This window comes from Ambystoma mexicanum, chromosome 8 (assembly GCF_040938575.1).
Source record: "Ambystoma mexicanum isolate Mex_15411 chromosome 8, UKY_AmexF1_1, whole genome shotgun sequence".
NCBI lineage: Eukaryota > Metazoa > Chordata > Amphibia > Caudata > Ambystomatidae > Ambystoma > Ambystoma mexicanum.
In genome coordinates this window covers 637,140,248-637,160,495 of record NC_090929.1, presented here as the reverse complement: position 1 = coordinate 637,160,495, position 20,248 = coordinate 637,140,248, and the positions used below count along the sequence as shown (strand labels likewise).

At 47.5% G+C, this 20,248-nt stretch overlaps 1 protein-coding gene across 1 annotated transcript in view; it reads left to right on the top strand.

Moving 5' to 3' along the window:
- Window positions 1-20,248, top strand: part of NOL9 (nucleolar protein 9) — a 717,932-nt gene that overhangs the window by 583,398 nt on the left and 114,286 nt on the right. Inside the window, exon 11 of the mRNA XM_069610369.1 lies at window positions 19,285-19,418. Within this exon, the coding sequence (XP_069466470.1) occupies window positions 19,285-19,418 (134 nt within the window). The remainder of the gene's footprint in view (window positions 1-19,284; window positions 19,419-20,248) is intronic.

Here is a 20,248-nt window from a genome sequence, read left to right as displayed (position 1 = left end):
AGGTCTGACTTGCGCGAAGCGGCCCAGAATTTATTACCCACAATCCCTGACAAAGTGTGATATTTGGTGGGGAAAAACACAATTTTCACTTTGTCGGGATTCTGGGTGATAAATTCTGTCCGGCTTCGCGCAAGTCAGACCCCTGTGTATTCCCATTGGTGTCGTCCTTGTGAGCAGTGATGCCATGACAAGGCACCCACCGGATCACTGGCCATTCGTATCCCTTTCGTGTCTGCAGTCAGTTGGCATCCATTTCAGCAGTCGCACTTCTACCAAATCACTTGCATCAGAGCAAGCGTATCTACACATGAGCATATCTACACACTTATACCACGTTGACATGTGCTCACAATGCAACCGTGTCTCTAGCAATATCTTAACCATCATTTGGCAGCAATTGTATAGCAACTGTGTCTGCATTCAAACTTTATGTGCCTGCAATCATATGTGGACACTGATAGCAAGTGCATACTGGCTCACTTGGCTACCTTGCCCTACAGGTGTTATCTTCCACACCAACTTAGAGTATGCCCATAGCAAATCTGGGCAAACATTCATATGTTCAACTGTACCCACACAAAACACACACCCTGCAACATGGCAATAATTTCTGCAGTGCTGGGAAAGTGCATTCACAGAAATTACATCTGAATGTTCTTCATATCTTTACCTCACTCACACACCAATCATATCCAATTCATTCCTACAGAAGACATGTCACTTACACCACACATAACATTACTTGCAGTAAAACAATAAACAAGGCAGGATGTTTCGAAGTACGCAAGACACCGCCGTCATACAGTTGGTGTCCAAGTACCACTTTCATGACACTAAGACCTCAAGGGAGGGAGCCAAAGTGGCGTGTATCATTTTCAAAAGACAACCCTTGCGTGGAGGGAACCTGAATGGTGTTCCGGTCTTCCCCAATCTACCCCTCGAGTAGAGGGAGCGGGACTGGTGTTTCTTTGCATGCCAAACTTTAGGTGGAAGGAGCCGGATTCGGGTTCCTTTGCAATGTACACCGGAAGTGGATGGGGCTTCCCTGACGTTTTTTCTACGGTAATCCCGAACAGGAGCAAGCTGCACTAGCGTGCCTTGCCAAGACACCCCAAAGGGGAGTGACCCAGAGTGCTCTACCCTTCTTCTCCATGGCCCGCCTCAAGTAGAGTGGGTGGAGTGGCATTCCTTTACAAGGTGCGCCTGAAGTGGACGGAGCCCAAATTGCGTTACTTTGCAAGGCACACCTCGCGCAAAGGGAGCTAGACTGCCTTTTCCTTATGAGGCAGACCTGAAGTGAAAGGTACCGGGGTGATGTCTCTTTCCTAGGCAGGCCTCAAGTGGAGGGAGCAGGACTAGCATTGCTTGCCAAAGCATGCCAAAGTGGTGTCCCCATCTTCTCCAAGGCACACCTCAACTGGAGGGAGCTGGAGTGGCACTCTTTTCCAAGATGTGCCTGCTTTGGAAGGAACATGCATTGTGTTACTTTGCAAAGCACACCTCGCGCAGAGGGAGCTAGACTGCCATTTCCTTATGTGGCAGCCCTGAAGTGAAAGGTACCAGGGTGATGTCTCTTTCCCAGGCAGGCCTCAAGTAGAGGGAGCATGACTAGCATTGGCTGCCAAAGCACACCAAAGGGGAATGACCCACAATGGAGTTCCTTTCTTGTGCATGGCACGACTCGAGTGAAGGGATCTGTAATGATTACTATTTCGCAGGCACGCCTCCAATGGAAGGCGCCTGATTCGTGTTCCTATGCAAGTCACGCCTTGAGTGGAGGGATCTAGACTGATGTTTATTTTGTAGGCAGGCCTCAAGGGAAAGCTAAGGCTGTGGTGTGCCTTTGCAAGGCAGGCCTCAAGTGGAGGAAGCAGGACTAGCAATGCTCGTGAAGGCACACTAAATCAAGTCAAGTGAGTTGACCTCCTGTTGCATTTTCATTGAAGGTACACCTCCAGTGCAGGGAGCAGAAGTGCCATTCCTTTATGAGATATGCACAAATTCAGCGGCTAAGGGTCCCTTTCAAGGAATGATGGAAATTTTCGGAAATCAGTCGATCTCCCACTATTTTTCCTTTGTATGATATAAAAGGAAACAAGGCTGAAGGCAGAGGTCAGGCTGCGAAGGGCATTGGGGACAGTACACCAGAGTATCCTTCCTCTTTCCTTGTTTTATACACACCTTACATTTTCAGTAAGGTTGTGCCTTCGTGGCAGTGGAAGGAACATAATCAGCAAAGTGGCGCTCTTGCAATCTGGCCACATCTTCTACCTCTGGAAAGGAGGGAATGTGTACATGTGTACATGAACCATAGCCACAATTGCTGATTCAAAGTAAAAAAAGGAGAGGTTGTTTTGTGGAGTAGCTGCACGGTACACCACATAAGCATTGTACGTTGCCATATGCACAATGTGTGTGGCTAACTTTGTACCAGAAACGCGACTTGCGTTCAGCACGGTATGACTCAAGCACTTGGTCGTTTTTGTCTACTCCACCCATGTACTTGTTGTACTCCAGAATGCAGTTGGGCTTCCACACTTGCCGAGTCTGCCCGCGCAGAGTGCTTGCTGAAGTACTTTCATGAATAGTACTTAGCATGTACACATCCCTTTTGTCACCGAATTTCACTGCCAACAGTTCATCCCGCCGCAATGCCATACATACTCCCTTGGCCAACTTCTTACACACAAGTTGTCTGGGGAAGCCTTTGCGGTTACTGCGGATTGTACCGCATGCCAGTGTGCCCACATTCCACAATTCCTTGAACAGTGGAATTGCTGTGTAGAAATTGCCCACATACAAATGGTGACCCTTGTGGAGCCATGGCGAGAGAAGATCCCAAACTATCTTCTCACTTGTCCCTAAATGGCTGGGCAGCCCGGAGGGTTTAGGGTAGAGTCTTTACCAGTGTAGACTCTCATGCTGCAGACATATCCAGTGGTACTTTAACACAAAATGTACATTTTGATCCCATATCGTGCTCTCTTGCTTGGAATGTATTGCCTGAACAGTAGCCGACCTTTATAGAACACCAATGATTCATCGATGGATATGTTCTGGCTAGGAACATACACCTCTGCAAATCGGTGAGTGAAGTGGTCCAGAAATGGCTGGAGTTTGAAGAGCCTATCAAAGTTTGGGTCAGTTCTGGGTAATTTTGCCGAGTTGCCATTGAAGTGCAACATACGGCGCAGTGCTTGAAAGCGATTTCTGCTCAATGTAGCTGCAAAAAACGGGCAATAAAGTGGAGCTACAGTAGACCAGTATATCGAGACAGACGGCTTGTGGGAAATTCCCATGAGTAGAATGAGATCCCAAAATGTTCTCATTTCAACATTGGCTGTGGGAACCCATGCTTGTGCTCTGGACTGGGGTTTCAGAGTGGGACCCCTTGACCTCAAGAACTGTACAGTGTATAAATTGGTTTGCTGAACCACATCTGCAATGAACCCATCAACAAAAAGGTTGAAGAAATCTATAGGCTGAAACCCATCTGTATTCACTGTGCACCCTGATATACCAGTGAAAGGGGGCACAACAGGCTGAGCCATTGCTCGAGTCACCCACTGCGACTCTTCAGCCATGTCAGGAACTGCCACATTGCGTGGCCATCCTGCACGTCCCCTCCCCCTTACAGGTCCCCTGCGTGTGGGAAGTGTGCAAAAAGGTCGATGCACTCTTTCTTCGTCATCAGATGACGACGATGATGAGCTGGAGGAGGGACTTTCATCAATGGACAACTCACCTCCCAAATCACTTCCCTCCTGACCCTCAGAAGCACTATCTGTTTCAGATTGCATGTCCACCTCTGTGCCTTGCTCTGAGCCAGACTCCATCACTGCAGCTAAAGCCTCTGCACCAGAGATTGATCGACGAGAAGCCATGAGTACTGTCGCTATGGAACCCTTCACTGCCCAAAGACCAGATGAAGACTGAAACAATAAGTATGTGTGCTTCTCAAAGTATGGAACGTAGCAGAGTAAGTGGTATTCAGTGACACAAACCTACTCCACACAAGTACACCAAAAGGTCCAGACTTTGCTCACAAACTGTAGCAGCCCTCTGCAATATGACATACTCCCTGCACGCTACAATAAACAGAGTACTACTTTGCAAACATTCAAGTGAAATGCTAAGGACCAGCTGACTGCTTTCCTACAAGTGGGTAGACGGCTACAACACACCTGCACCTAAAAGAAAGAACAAAAAAGCTAAGGACGATGTCCTCTTCTGCTATACTTTACACAAATACAAGTGTGGGGACGAGGATTGCAGTCACACTACCTATTCAGAAACAGCCAACGCGCTTTGCACCATGCCCTCCTCCGTGGGATGCTGGTGGATGGGAAATGGAGGTGAGAAGCAACCATGCAACGTATTAGTGATTGGATGAGTTGAGAAGGCAGAGCCAATCAAGACGCAGACAGGGAAGATGAGAAAAGTACACGGCAGGCCCTTCCAGACAATTGCTCGCACACTTTTGACAAAAACACCTGCTCATTCACATAGGGGTGTGTGTTGAAGGGGAAAGGTCACAAGGACAAAATTAATGCAAGGGCAAGCAAATTGATTTTGGCTGATGCAAGTGGTGATTGGTAGCTAAGAAATAAGCATCACAGACATACGGAATGCATTAACATGCCATGAACACAAACAATTGCTAGGAAATGGGAGTCTCACTGCCAACATACTTACTACCATTTTTATTCACATTTCACATAATCCAGTATGTCCATCAGTTACTGCGCACCCCCACCCCCCCTTAAAATAGCGTCTGGGCAAATTCCATAATGTCTTCTATGAAGCGCTCCATGCCTGTTTTCAAAAGGTGCACCTCATCTCTGTGAAACATCACTTCACCTTTGATAAAGCCATGGTGAATGGTCCGTATTCTGTCGTTGCCTTTGTCAGTCTAGCGAACTCGCCATTCAGATTCCACACCGAGCGGTTGATGGCCCTTGCATTCCCTGGAGTTCTCCAATCCATCCTGGGAATCATCTGGGACCAGGCCACCATAGTGTTTGGAAACCTCTGTCCAATCCATTCCAGGTCCGCCATGAGCTGCCCCCTTCCCGTACCCACTTCCGTCCCACAGACGCAAAATAATTTCCTCCTAGGTGCACCACTATAAGGTCGGGGGGTGCCTCTCCTTTTGCCTAGGCATCGATGATGGCTCCTCTGAGCTGGTGAAGGCGCAGAACTAATGCACCGCAAGACCATCGCTTCCAGACACAGATGTGGGTGGTCCTCGGAAAAGTCGTGCAGCCCTTTGGACGAAAGAGTGGCCGAAAATCCACACAACCCTCATCCTCACTAGGAGATGGAAACAGGAAAACCCCCATAATTATGGCTAGACATATGGTTAACCAAATAGCATAACCATTGTGTCAACACATGACTTTTATAACAATCCCAGACACAACCTTCACCCAATCGGACATGCACCTCTCAGTAGGTCGATACGTAATTGGCACATTATTTTCAGGGGAAAGAGGTGAAGAAGGTAGTATGTCACCTTGTGCCAATAACACAGTTGTGCTGGCGCAATTGTAATCGGTGAAGGTTTCTACTCCTGTAGGCCACCAACTGCACTGAACTGTGGTAAGGTGACTTGCGCATGCTACACCACTATACTTTGGCTGGGTGACTAGTGTGCCAGAAGATATGAAGTCCACAGCAAGTGTGCTTTGTACGCTCTCTGAATATAGGTACCCAGACAGAATGTACCCCATTTACCACAAATGGATGCAACTTTAGACACTTTGATTGTGAGTGCTTCGGCCACAGCTCCAGGACCACTGGTGAACTTGGGGGCACTCGACTACCAAGGCAGAGAGGTGGCCAAGGTCATTCACATCAACCACCACCACCCTACATCTCTGCCTGCCCAGCACTATAGCTTTCCCCTCCAGGAAGGGATGGGGACCCTGCCGGGGCACCCTGCACCCACTGCTGAATTAGGGGGACAAAATATCCACCTGGGAGACGGACGCCCAAGGCCAATGACATCACCCCCCCTTCAATGTCCTGCCCCTCTCGCTACCCTGCCTTACAGCTTTTCCCCCTGCAAAAGGATGGGAACCCTGGCGGGGCTCACTGGGACCACTGCTGGAATTGGACCACAGAAATGGTGACCGTTGCAGTAAAAGGAATGCGCTATGTACCATGTGTGCATAGCATGCTCAGACAAAATGACCATCTGCATAACTACCGGAAACATTTTTGAAAGTTTGCTGCTACTTATGTCAGCCAAATTGTTCCTTCTGCAAATCGGCTACCTTCCTCAATGCAAGGCACACCCATCACTGGAACCCGAACCTCCCCACTACCCTTTCCCACCCATACCACTGACACTGCAGCCACAGTTCCTCCCACCATAGTAACCCTCCACCCCCACATTACCAAGTAATATATGTAGTAGTTACATAAGTCAGCAAAAGCTTTTCAGTAGCCGCAACTACAAAGGAAACATAAAAGAATTACATTCAGTGCTTTGCCTACCAATAACGCATCCAAACTGTCTGGCAGCTATCTGTAAATTTTTCAGTTCCTTCCACCAGACACATGACACTTCTCAGTCATCTACCACCATGGAAGGCTGGACCGCACAATGATAGGAAATTGGAATAAGACCAATGGGCGTATGGCAACCCCCCGCACAAAAAAAAACCTTGTACAGATGGCTAAGTGGCAAACTGCCCTCCCAGGGGAACAGCACTGTTCAGCTGGACTGGGGGGCATTTTATGATCTACACTGGCAAGTGTGTTCCTGGCCACCCCAATACCTCCCCAGAGCACCCACTCCCCTTCACAACACCAACACTATAGGCCCAGTTCCCACCCACCCCAATAGCAATGTGCCCTCCACGTACTGTACAATGGGGAAATAACCAAAATTCCATACGTACATAACAAGGGAGAAGCTTGAACTGCTCAAGACCTGTAAAGGGAAAAACAAAACATAAATTGTCTATCGGCCCACCCAAATACCACACCACCCATACTGCCCCCTCACACCCCCATTGCATTGGCCAGTACGTGGAGGGCACCCTGCGCCAAGATTGGCACACTAATGTGTCCCTCTGCGCCAAGGCAAGTTTGGTTAACAAAGAAAAAATTGAAAATGGCAGGCTGCACTTTAGGGGTGGGCTGAGGGGCACCCTACACCGCTGGGGAATTTTGTAATGTAAAGGGGGGTGCACCTCTCCACCCCCACCCCAATTGGAGGGGCGGCACATCTCATGTAGCCCTCCGTGGGGGCAGATAGGGGGGGGGGCTGTCCTGCACTCCTCCCTGGGCTCAGGTGTCCCTTCCTAGGAGCAGATATCTGGGCCCAGAGAGGGCTGCATGACATGGCCCCCACTCCATTGGATCACCGCCCCATCCCATTAGAAAATTCCCCGTTGCTTTGGGGTGCCTCACAGTCCCCCCTAAAATGCGTTCCACCATTTTCACTTTTTTCCTTTGGTAACCCAATTTCCCTTGGCGCAGAGGGGCACTTTGGTGTGCCAATCTGGCCCCAGGGTGCCCATACCTTACTGCCCCACCCACTGGGGGTAGGGCTGTCCCCCAATTTTTGGTGGGCCGCTCCCCCCTCACCCTAAATTGGTGGCAGGGGCACCTCATGCAGGCCTCCCTGGGCCTCCTACAAATGGCTGTGTGAGGTACACCCCCCCCAATTGGAGGTGCGGCGCATCTCATGTAGCCCTCCCTGGGGGCAGATAAGGGGGGGCTGTCCTGCACTCCTCCCTGGGCTCAGGTGTCCCTTCCTAGGAGCAGATATCTGGGCGCAGGGAGGGCTGCATGTAAAGACTGTAGGGGGGCGTCTGTACTCCTGCTCTCTATATGGTAGAGGAGAGGCACAGAGGACCCAAGCCAAGATTCTCTATTATTGGTAACGTAGTCGAGCAATCAAGGCCTAGCTTCTCAGGAGGTGATGCAGGCTCGTTCTTAAGTACAGTGAAGTCCCCAAGCCCCCACAAAGGAATGTCCACACACGGAATTACTGAAAACAGTCTTTATATAATGAATATTCAAAGTTATGTACTCTATCACAATAACTCACTTTGTACTCAGAAAATCAACAATGGTAAATATATACAGTTCTAAAGTAGTACCACAATTATCAGATATCATTAAAGTGCATCAACTATACTTTTGGTCAAATGTCACACAGATCACTTAATAAAGGCAACCAACAATAGACATAGGAGGAAAGCAGGTGGTTAGAACAATTGGCAGAATACTGTCCCCTACCACTGGACACAGTTCTGTGTGGAGATCCCCCTCCCCCAACCTGGGCAACCTGTACAATAAAGAGATATAACAAGCCCAGTCCATATATTGTTCTACAAGTCTTATTTCCTTCTATAATGTTTCTACCCCCACCCCCACAATGTACCTGGTGGAGCAGAGTTATTCGAAGAGGCGTTGATGGATCCTTCTTGAGTGACTCCCTTTAAAGCCGGAGCCACGGATCGTCGAGGGGCGTCGAAGACGGTGAACTTGGCGTCGATGAAAAGTTCGAGGGTGCCGAGACCATGGCGTCGGTCCAGGCGGTGCTCGTTGGCGACGTCCTGCGAGGATGAGGTATGTGGGTCACCTCGGCGTTGAATAGTTCAGGACCGCAAAGAGTTTCTGAAGAACTGTAGCCGAACAAGGGCGTTGAGTCGTCGAAGTCTTTGTGGTGATTCTCCTCGGCGCGTCAGCGTCCTCGACTTACTCTGGCGGGATAAAGCGGTCGACGGTGCGGACAAGGGAGTCCTTCGATTCAACAGTCTTTGGCAAAGGAGCGGGCGGCTCCGGTCGTCGGCGGCACAGCGTCGAGCGGTCCCCTCTTCTGGGCAACATGGCTTCGACGGGCCTCCAGCAGTTACAGTGATATTCCGAACCCTGGTCGACGGCAAAGGACTTCAATGGCGCTTATGTCTGGGTGCTTCACTTCGTTCTCCTCGGCGGTCCCCATCTCCAGTCGGCAGCCTTGCATGGGTCTGACTTCCGGGAAGCTTCGGAGAAGGTTGGCGGTGCTCGATGTTCCCTCGGGGCACGGGAAGAAAGCGCCTAGCCAGGGCCTCTCTCGGATCAGTCCTCGACGAACTCGACAGCTTTCGGATCGGGCCGAAATATATGCAGCAGCGGTCCTTCTTCTTACAGCTGGGCATCGAGGATAAGCAGTTCCAGTTACTCTTCAAGTGTTGACTCAGCTTCTGAACAATTTTCAGTGGTAAGAGGTCCCCAGATATACTATTCTGCCCCTCATCCACACTGCTGGGTCACACTCAGCAGCCAATCATACAGAAGGGCATTCATGCAGTCAGTCAGGCATACAGTGCATTCCGGCCATACTCCTCCCTCTCAGACACTCACAACAAGGAATGTGTATTGGGACAAGTACCCAGCCATTCAACACTACACACTGCATTCATACCAGTTTTGGGCAGGGCTGTCTCAGTCTTTGTCTCTCATACCAGAAACCAGACACCCACAACAAGAAGTGCATATTGGTCACACACTCCATTCACCCAGGTCCCACCCACAGGGTGTACCCACAACATACAGTCACTGGGAAGGCTCCAGCCAGTCTGGCCTGGAGTTCCCAACAACACCATATATGGAACTTCCACTCAACAGCCAGTCAGGGGGAAGGGACAGAGCCAGGGCTTCCCAGGACTTTGGGGAAACAAGGTAACAGGCAATAGAAAGCAAGAGGCCATCTTGTTTCGTATCAGGAATCAACTGATTCCAATGGCAGGGCCTGGGTATCCCAAAATGGAAGATACTCAGAGCACCTGTCAAATTAGGCATGGAGCTGCCACCAGCCCATACCCTGCTCTGTGGGCCACACACAGGTGCCCAAGAACATACACTAGGGGCACAGGGTTGCACCCCCACCCATGGGTGCCATAAGGGTATCCCATGGGTCTGTACACCAAACCAAAAACAGGAAGAGCTGCACTGCTAGGAGTTCCACTTGGCGCAGAGGGGCACATTGGTGTGCCAATCCGGCCCCCGGGTGCCAAAATCTTACTGTCCCACCTACAGAGAGGCCTGTCCCCCAATTTTTGGTGGCCCTCTCTCCCCTCACCCCAAATTGGTGGCGGGGGCACCTCATGCAGGTCTCCCTGAGGCTCTTGCTAACGGCTGCGTGAGGTACACCCCCCTCCATTTGGGGTGCGGGGGAGAGGGCCACCAAAAATTGTGGGACAGGCCTCCCAGTGGGTGGGGCAGTAAGGTTAGGGCACCCTGGGGCCAGATTGGCACATCAATGTGCCCCTCTGTGCCAAGGCAAGTTTGGTAAACAAAGAAAAACATTCAAAATGGCAGGCTGCCCTATAGGGGGGGCTGAGGGGCACACTAAACTGCCAGGTAATTTTCTAATGTATTGGGGGGGGTGACCCTATTCCCCCTCCCCCCCACACCAAATGCAGGATGGGGCATTTCATTGAGCCCTCCCTGGGGTTACATGCCCCTTGCTAAGAGCAGATAACTGCCCCCAGGGAGGGCTGCATGACATGACCCCAAGTCAATTTTGGGTGGGGGGGACAACGCCTTTCCATAAAAAAAACTCCCTGGTGGTCCAGTGGGAGGGGGGGCTCCTCCCAACACCAGCCATGACATTTTTTCTTTTCTTTTCTTTGCCCCATTCCCTAGGGGCAGATGTGCTCCCATCTGCCCCAGGGGAGCCCCTGAGGTGACAAATCTGCCTCCCAGGGAGGGAAACAAGGGGTCCCCCCTTTCCACTTGGGGTGGGAGGGAGATGGCCACCACCCTTTCATGGCCTAAAGAAATTCAGTGGTGGCTTATGTTCCCCAACCCACTCCCCCCTTCCCATTGCTTTTATCTTTTTTTTTTATTTTTTCTTTTGCCCCCACCCCTGGGGGCAGATGGTCACCCATCTTCCCCCAGGGGTCTCCAAACATGTGACCCCATGCTTTGGGGCCTGGTGGGGGGAGACCGCTAACCTAGTAAGCAGCCACCTCTACCCCGCTTCTAAATGGAATCCTGGTGGTCTAGTGGCCATTGCTAGCCACGGATTGAGCGCACTCAGCAGGGGGGGATCCCGCTCTCACCACAGTAAGAGCGATGCCTTTTGGTACTCATGAACCCAAACCCTCATTCTTACTTGCAAATGTCAAACCATGCTGCCAAAGATCACTCATTGGCACATCACGGCTTTTGCCGTCATCTTGCGTACTGCAAAGATCTAAGAAGACCGGAGAAAAAAATCTCAGGTAACCTTTAAGCTTGGTCTAGAACGCATTTTGAGCAGTGGTAGCCTCATTTTAAACCGTCACAATGTCCTAAGCTTACTCTGTCATGTCCCAAGTCTTAGAACCATCGTATCGGATGACTTGAAAATTGTGGAATTCATTGGAGAATCACAAAACGACAGTCATACTACACCTAAATTCAAAAATTGTATTCAACATTATGCTGGAGGCAACCTCGGCGCTTATATTGCTAGGATTTGATATATTTGAGATCGGGGAAGTCATACCAGGCTTGCCTGAGAAGAAGCCTCACAGTCTGAACTTAAGAAAGAACCAAAGTTAAAGCCCTAAAACCGGCTCAGTGCATAGTCATGACGTCACTACAATCTCCACATCGAACAAGCCTAAAACGCCAATCGAAACCATTGACTGACCGGAAAGCGAACGTATTAGCATTCCAAACGATTGGACTAACATACAGCAAATTAAAATTACGTTTGGATGTGCCACAAGCACAGGAACCGCTGATTAGGCTCCAGACAACACCGCGAGCACAGAACAAAAATGGAAGATTGTCACTGGCTGGCTGACGCACTGATGACCAAAACTCTGGAAACTACAGCATAATGCGAAGACTCTACGAGGGAGCCCACGATAAAGATTGGTTCCTGGAACACAAGAGGCTTTAAGCATCTGTTTCAAAACAGTTGGCTAGGGGACATTGACATAATGTGCCTACAGGAAACTTGGCTCATGGAGACCCCATTGTCTGACGAATTTGAGATTGCATTCAACCCAGCAATAGGGAGCTCCAAAGGCAGACCAATGGCGGGTCTTCTTACACTTGTCCGGAAATCAGCAGGCCTTTGCATCATTAAATCCACAAACACTTCTCCATACTGAGTGACTGAGATCCTTAACCAAAGCCAAGGCTCCATGTACGTCATAAATCTATACTGGCATCATGCGGCAGCTGGTCCGATATCCTTTATTGATCAGGTTTCCGCGCTAATTGATGAAATCTATGTAGAAGCAAGCAAAATCGGACTCATTATTTGCGGCGATCCAAATATCAACTGCTTCAATCCTAAGAAAACAAAACTTGATAAGCTTGCTGACGCATGGTGTTTCGAAATGGACATAAGAAACATCCACTTGTTAAATGGTAACACTAAAGGTGATATACCAGCACAGCACACTTGTAGTCGTATGGGTCAACACTCAGTTTTGGACTACTTCTTTGTATCCGGAAACATGCACACTCAAGTTGCTCAAATGCAAGTTATTGATGGATGCACAGTGACCATAACATGATAAAGAGGACTCAACATTGATGCAAAACAAAAGAACTCCTCATGGCATTGGAATGTCAGTGTGGCATCCCATTAGGTGAGGCTCCACCTTAATGACACGGAAACTTTTTCCTAAAGAAATTCTGTGATCAACGATCTGAGGTCGAATACGGATCTTTGCTAACTCAATTTACTGAGAAGAACCAAGGGCTAAAACATCGCAAATTCACATATAAACACGCTTTTGACCTTGAAATTTGTAAGCGGAAGAGAATGATGCGACAAGAGCTAAGGAAATTGCGGGCTGATGATGGTGTTGAGCATGCAAATAAAAAGAGGAACGTGAAACAAAGAGAAAAAAACTGGATCAAATCACATAAGGTGATCATGCTACAAATCGATTCAGAACTCATGATGAAAAAACTGAGCAACAAGAACTCCTGTGACTTCTGGAAAATAATCAACAACGAAAGCGCAACACAAGCGGCGCTCCACAATAACTCAGTATCTGAGGCAGACTGGATAAAACATTACAGCAAGCTTTATAGTAAAAAAGGCCATTTTGAAGAGCCTGACCTACCAACTCTGCCATGCTGGAATCTAGAATTCAAGAAATGTGACATTCTAGACATCCTAAATAAGATGAGCTCCTATAAGGCACCGGGGCCTGACGGGCTCACAGACTACACCATTAAACAAAACCCGGAAGAATGGTCTGAAATATGTTTTACACTTTTTCACAGAATCAACACAAAGTGCGAATCGCCTATGTCATGGAAAAGTGTGGCGATAGTGCCAATATTCAAAAAAGGGAATAGGGCAAACCCTCATGACTACAGGCCAATAGCACTTTTGGATGTACTTGGAAAGGTGTATGCCACAATGTTACAACAAAAACTATCAAAATGGATTTCTGAGTCCATGCACACAGATTTGCGACAGTCAGGCTTTGTGAAGGGCGTCCGGTGTGGGCTAAACTTGCCGATTCTAAATCTTATGAAAATGGAGGCCATAAGAACAGAGGGCAAAGTGTACTTGGCACTGATCGACTTCTCTCATGCTTTTGATAGCATTGATAAGGAAATCCTTTGGTCCAAAATGAAGAACTGGAACTCCCCCCGGACCTCCTGGCTGCCATAAACAAGCTACACACTTGCACCAACGTCAAGATTCGCCTAGATCAAACTGGTACCCTCTCGGCCGCAATTCTTACATTCTGCAAGGTCAAGCAGGGCTGTCCATTGGCATCCACTATCTTCAACATGTTCATATCCGACTGAAAACGTGTGCTCATTTCCACCGAAAATACATGGAAGCAACGTGAGTTGGCTGCTATATGCTGATGACCTTATTCTTTTGGTTGCCCCTCCGATCGGACTTCAACGAAAGTTGGAACCCGTAGAAACATACGTAAAAGTCAATGGTCTATATTTCAACAAAAACAAATGTGAAATTCTGGTTCTACAGAACATGAGATCTAAATCCAGAACCAAACGGGAAACAGTTTAAATGGCGACTAGGAACTGAAACTCTCAACGTTGTTACCAACACTAGATATTTGGGGATGCAGATCAGTGCTCATATTAATGACGGTCCTTGGGCTGAAAAAGCAAAAATTAAGTGCCGACAGCTAGCTTGCCAGGCCTCCATCAAAAAATATGGCAAATTTTCACTGGAACCAGTACTGAACTTTTATAATCAAAAAGCAGTTCCGGCGCTAATATTTGGAGCCCAGTGTGCTTTGGGCTGTGCACACAAACTCTGGGCAACGCTGGAAAACGTATTCTGGACAAAGGGTTCTGCAAATTCCAAAGGGCACAGCAACTGTGTGCATTCGATACGAATTAGGGCTCTTTATCTCTCAATGTACGAATTTGCTAGGACACATTAGCCCTATATCGTAAGATCATAATGCTGCACACTGCTCCTCAATTTGCAATCATGCATCAACCAAAAAACGGCAGCACAGAAGTTTTGCTATCTTTGGTCAAAACGCTGTAAAAGCATACTAAATTATCTGGAGATTGACTGTCTAACCTTACAAAACAACCCTGATGCAGTCAAAAACAAACTTTGGAGGCTTGACTGGATCACAACTGTAGAGCTAAGAGCCAGCCAAAGACTAATGAAGGATGTCCCATGTGAAGCAAGAAAGTACAATATATGTGGAAGCATTGTGGAATACTCTCCAACTCCTCATTACAGAACCACATTTCTGCGATTTCGACTAAACGCTTTCAAAACCAAGGAAAGACTGAGCACTTGGTCTAAAAATCGTAACCAGGATCTGAAATGTAGGTTCTGTAGCAAACATGAGGAAACCTCAAAACATTTGGTTTTATTTTGCACTGCCATTCGATCACAAAGGACAAAACGACCTGGTCTCTGTCATTGAAAGCCAACAAACTCTTAGTAGTGATGAATGGTGGCAACTGATGTTTAGTGGGCAAAACAAAAACTTAATTATGCCTTAATGATCTTTTTAGAGGACCTAAGAGACTTACTGTCCACAACACCTAGCGGACTTGACTGAAGATCTTACTTGGTCTAACTTTTCTTTTGGAACAAAAACTTGAATAAGGTCTCGGAATATGTTACCATTTTTTCTTTTCTTTTTCCTTTGTTTCCCTTTTCTTTTTTCTTGGAATTTGGTGAACTTCGAACTTGTGAAGTGATGGAGGAAGATTGCAATCAAAATGTCACATGAGGTTTTTTCCATTTATGTTTCGTTTTCCTTGTGTATCTTGTAGTTTCTTTTTTTAATGGTTTGTATAAACTGAACAAAAATAAAAGATAAAAATAAAGAAAATAAAAAATCACAATTCCTATTGAAGAAATGGAACAAGTAGAACGAAGCCCTTCAGAATATAAGGACATAAACCAAAAACCGGATAATTGGAGCTGGTTGGCAAGTGCTCTGATCACGAATAAATCGAGTTAATGCTCAAAGTAGCCAAGAAACGATGAGCTAAAAATTGGCTCCTGGAACACAAGAGGCTTTCTCCATCTCTTTTAAGACCAACTTATGGAAATTTTGGATTTGGATATACTCTGCCTACAAGAAAAGTGGGGTTTCTGAGCAACCAATTGTTGTGGATTATGAAATATCCATAAACCCAGCGATTAGATATCAGAAGGGCAGACCAATGTCTTGCATGCTAACTTTAGTACATAAAATGAGCGGATATCGGATCATAGACTCATGCAACAAATCAGCATACATTCAGGTATTAACAATAGACCCGGTGGAGATGGAGAAAGGTCTTGATCAGAGACCAATGTAGTTCAGTATTGGCTTCCTGGTCTAGGGTAACTAGTTGGTGAGAACCCAGTCCACCTCTGAGGTGTCTGATCTTCAGTCTTAGAAGGGCCCTGTAGTGTAATGGGCCCGAGAAGATCGCCTGAATGGAAGCTGCAAGGAGACCCACTATGCGAGCTAGATTGCAAAGCGAAATAACTTTCTTCGCTATTACTGCCGTTCTTTCCGTATTGCTCGCACTTTCTGAGCTGGTAATTCCAGCGAAGCTTTCTTGGTATCTATCACAAAGCCTAGAAACTCTATTCTCTGTGAGGGTCGAAGGTCTGACTTCTCTGAGTTTACAACAAAACCGAGGGAGGACACTAAGCCGAATACCTATGCCGCTTACTTTTGCAGTTGAGCTGCACTCTGCCCCAGAATCAGTATATCGTCTAGGTAGATTATTCTTATCCCTCTCTCGCGAATGGCCACTGCTACTGGGCGCGTAAGCTTGGTGAAGGCCCATGGGGCGGATGCTAGGCCAAAGTGAAGATATGTGAACCGCCATACCTCCGCGCCCCATCTGAAGCAGAGATATGTTCTGCTGCTATGGGAATGGTCAGATAGGTGTCTTTGAGATCCAGGCGGGCGAGCCAATCCCCTGTTCTGAGTAGACCTTGCAGAAGGTGGATACCTTCCATCTTGAAGTGTCTGTAAACGACCCATTTGTTAAAACTCTTAAGATTTATCACTGGTCTGACCCCCTCTGTGAACCAGAAACATGTTGCTGATAAAGCCTGGCCCTTCTTGGAATTGCTGCTCTATGGCACCCTGGTTTGCCAGATTGCGTAACTCGGTGGCGAGCAGTGCTTGTTCGCTCTACGCAATGTATAACGGGCAGGCTCTTGTATCTGAGAGGGGGAGCCTACAAACTGTAGGCGCATATCTGATACTGCTAGCAATACCCATGCGTTGCTGGACAAATCGCGCCATGCATGAAAAAACCAGATCGTTCTGCCCCCTACTTTGGAGACTGCTGCTATTGTACTCAGCGCCTGGTGTACTTTGCTGCTTGTATGCTCCTCTCCCCCCTCCTGTTCCTGGGGTAATGGCTTCTAGTTGGGAAGAAGTTGTCCTGCTGGCGATCCTCGCAGTATTGGGCTCTTGGTCCATGGGGTCTCCTGTGCGTGGTGAAGCGACCGGATGCTCAACCCCTTTGTTGTCCAGTCCCGGCAAAAACCAGACTGGGGAATATTCTCCTTAATGAGCTTTGCGCTTTCTCAAGGGCGGAGTATGTTCCGACAAACTGATTCATCTCCTTTGCGTAACCGTCTCCGAATAGTATGCCTTTCGCCTCTTCACCTGCTTCGTATGAGGCGAGGTCACTAAGTTTACTGTTGCTTTTCAACAGAACTCCCCTTCCTCTCTCTGAAGAGAGAGCACAGTTTGCGTTCCCTAGCAAGCATACTGCGCGCTGGGGCCAGTTCGCTAGCGCTAGAGGGTCTACGGGCATGCCCGTGTCTATTGCTCTCTCCGCTAAATCCATGATTTTTGCGAGCGGGCCAGAGAGGTCCAAGAGTTTATCCTGGCAGCCTTGCCACTCTATATCCACTCCTTTCCTGACGTCTTTGGATGATTTAGTAACAAAAGTCACCATCTTTGGGTCGAGATCCGGGTTGTCGGTTACTTTGCCCAGCAGCTCTGGTCTAGGGCACTCTGCCCTCATTTGGATCGTATTTCTCTATCCAGAGGTTTTCTTATGTGCTGGGTGATATACAGAGCAACTCTGGGTGAGGGCTCCCAGTCTGTAGTTTTTGGATGCCTTATCGCTTCCGGATCAAAGATATCTCCAAGGCCTTCCTCCACAGGAGGCTGCTCTGAAAGGTCGGGTTGTTGAGGTGTTTCCTCCTCCTCCCCGCTCTCGTCGTCCACAATGTATCGGGCATCTTCATCCCCTTGATTGTACACCCCTGTCGCCTTTTTCAAAAAAGCTTCTTTCAGCCTGCTCACTGGGACGACTGGCTCTTGGGGTCTCAAGACTACCCCTTCTGGCTGGCTCGGGGGCTTCCTAGAGTGTTTACTCTGCCAAGCTTTCTTATTGCCCTGTTGTTCATCCCCTACTTCCGGGTGTCGAGCTGAGGTCCCCTCGCCGGGACTTTTCTTGCTCAGCCTTCTGTTTGTTTAGCAAGGCTTCGAAATGATCTAACCCCTGTTTCAGAGGTAGTACCCCCTCCGATACAGCTTGTGATAAAGAGTCTCCCAGAACTCTTTTAAAGATGAGAGTGAGGTCTTGGTCATCTCCCATGGGCTCCTCCACCCATTCCTCCAAGCTCCACTCTGGGGATGTGGATCTTGACCCTCTGGGCTCATTAAAGTGTGCCATGTTATTAGTCTATTTAAGGACCTCAGCTTAGGTATTGGCCCACGAGGTGTCTTTACTACCAGGTAATATTAATAATAATACTCTCCAGCTTATTTTGACTATTATGTCTTTTCGTATTTTTTTTAACAATCCAAATGCAGAAAAAAAGCAGTTTGTTCGCGCTGCGCTGTTCGTTTACTGAAATTTGCAGAGTAAATGGACGAGCGCGCGCAGTGGCTGCTGGGGCGTGACTGCAGGCGATGTATCTCCCGCCGGGTCCTAAAGCCCGCCGGGGAAAATGCTTGTAGAGCGTCGTACGCATGTGGGACTAGGGTGGCGGGGCCGGCTGCCTGACGAGAGCGCGGTCGCTCACGGCTCCGGACCCAGCTCCTGAAGGGAAAACCCTTCACTAAGTGAATTTCGCAGGAAGATGCGGAACGCAACAACAAAGCTAAACGTTTCCAAAAATGGTAGCAAGGCCGTTGCTTCATGTAAGAATGCTGCGCTTATATAAACATGCTCTATATATTTACAAGCAGTCACTTAATGCATAGATATGTGTGCGGCTGCGCTTTTAAGCTAAATCCCTTAATAAGCTAAATCACTTCACATCGTATACATAATAACCGTGAAAGGTACTTAACTTTGGGAGCAGCAACAAAGAAAGGAGTTGGGGCCAGCAAGGGTCTCTGTTATAGGCATGGGTTAAGCCTGATTGGACAAAATGAGTCAATTTTGTCCAATCAGGCTTAACCCATGCCTATAACAGAGCTAGGACTACCTGATCCCAGAGAGTTATGGGGATTTGAAGTCCCAAAGACACTTTACCTCAAGTTTAAAAACTATATTACCCCGGTTTGTGTTTTGAGCCTCCAGGAATGCTGAGAGGAAACAAAATGTGTTACCTAGTTTTTAAAAGTAAAGTAAAATATATAGAAGTTGAATTGCTGTAAGGAGCAGTAATAAAGGGATATAGCATAATGCTCGCCTCCGTCTTGCCATGGAATGTCATATCAATCCCTGGTGGTGATCAAAATATTACTATGGGGGAAGATAAAAATGTTTGCCCATTTTTTTATAGGATAAGATCAAGGAATGTTAAACATCTTTTTTTTTTGTCTGTGCATCATTACATCAATATTTTAAAAAAATTAATGCAACCTGCTTAATCTTGTTTTAAAGGAATAGTTCGAGGGATTGACCTGGAAAAGAAGGTCTACTATATACTGACTCCAGTGCCCCCTCAAAGGTTGAGACTGGTAAACTGCCTCCTCATTGGTAGTATCACTGTTCCACACAGTATCTTCAAGAACCAGGTACAATCTTTTTACTGCGTGTGCATGGCCTTTAGGTCATTCAAGAAAATATTATAAGGTTGTGAGTGGGTTAGCAGGAGTAGAGTGACCAGATCAAAGGTTGCTGTTTGACCTTCTGCGGAAGGCAGGCCATACGTTACTGTGTTCTGTGTGTGTTTGTATGTTTTCACGTTTTTGTTACTTTTTGGGATTCATAGATGGGAGCCTGTTTGGGGTGTTATGTCACCATTGAGCGTAGGTCTTTGGCAGGCTGAGGCATGCCAACTACATGAACTTATTATAGGCGCCATGATGAGATGGTAGTAGTCATTGGAATATGTGCTGAGGTGAGAGAGTGCTTGATTTGTGTGTTGTGAAGTTGAACAATCAGGTGAGTGGATGGTAGTTTAGTTCTGTGCATGTCCATAAAGGTATATGGTTGAGACTAATGTAAGCCACAAACTAAAAATTTAAATGTCAGTAAAAAGCATTGATTGCTAACATCACAAACAGCTGCATTCTTGGGCAAGTGATTGCATCCAGGCAACACAGCAATGCATATCACACCATGATAGCACATAACCAGACACAATACATGCAGCATTAACCAAGAGTATTGTCTGTAATTGACCAGGACAGCACCCAAGATTATCTGTTATGATATGCAGAATGACTGTGTTTTCGCGTTTTCATGGCATCCTGGTCCTAATTACTGTCTCAGTGCCCAAAGCAGGTTACAGTTGTACCAGATAGAATGTTGGTTGTTGATAGAACACTAGCCAATATTCCTGCACAGAATGTTTAGGTTTGAATGTTGATGTTAGTTGGTGAAATGTTGGCTGAGATGCACG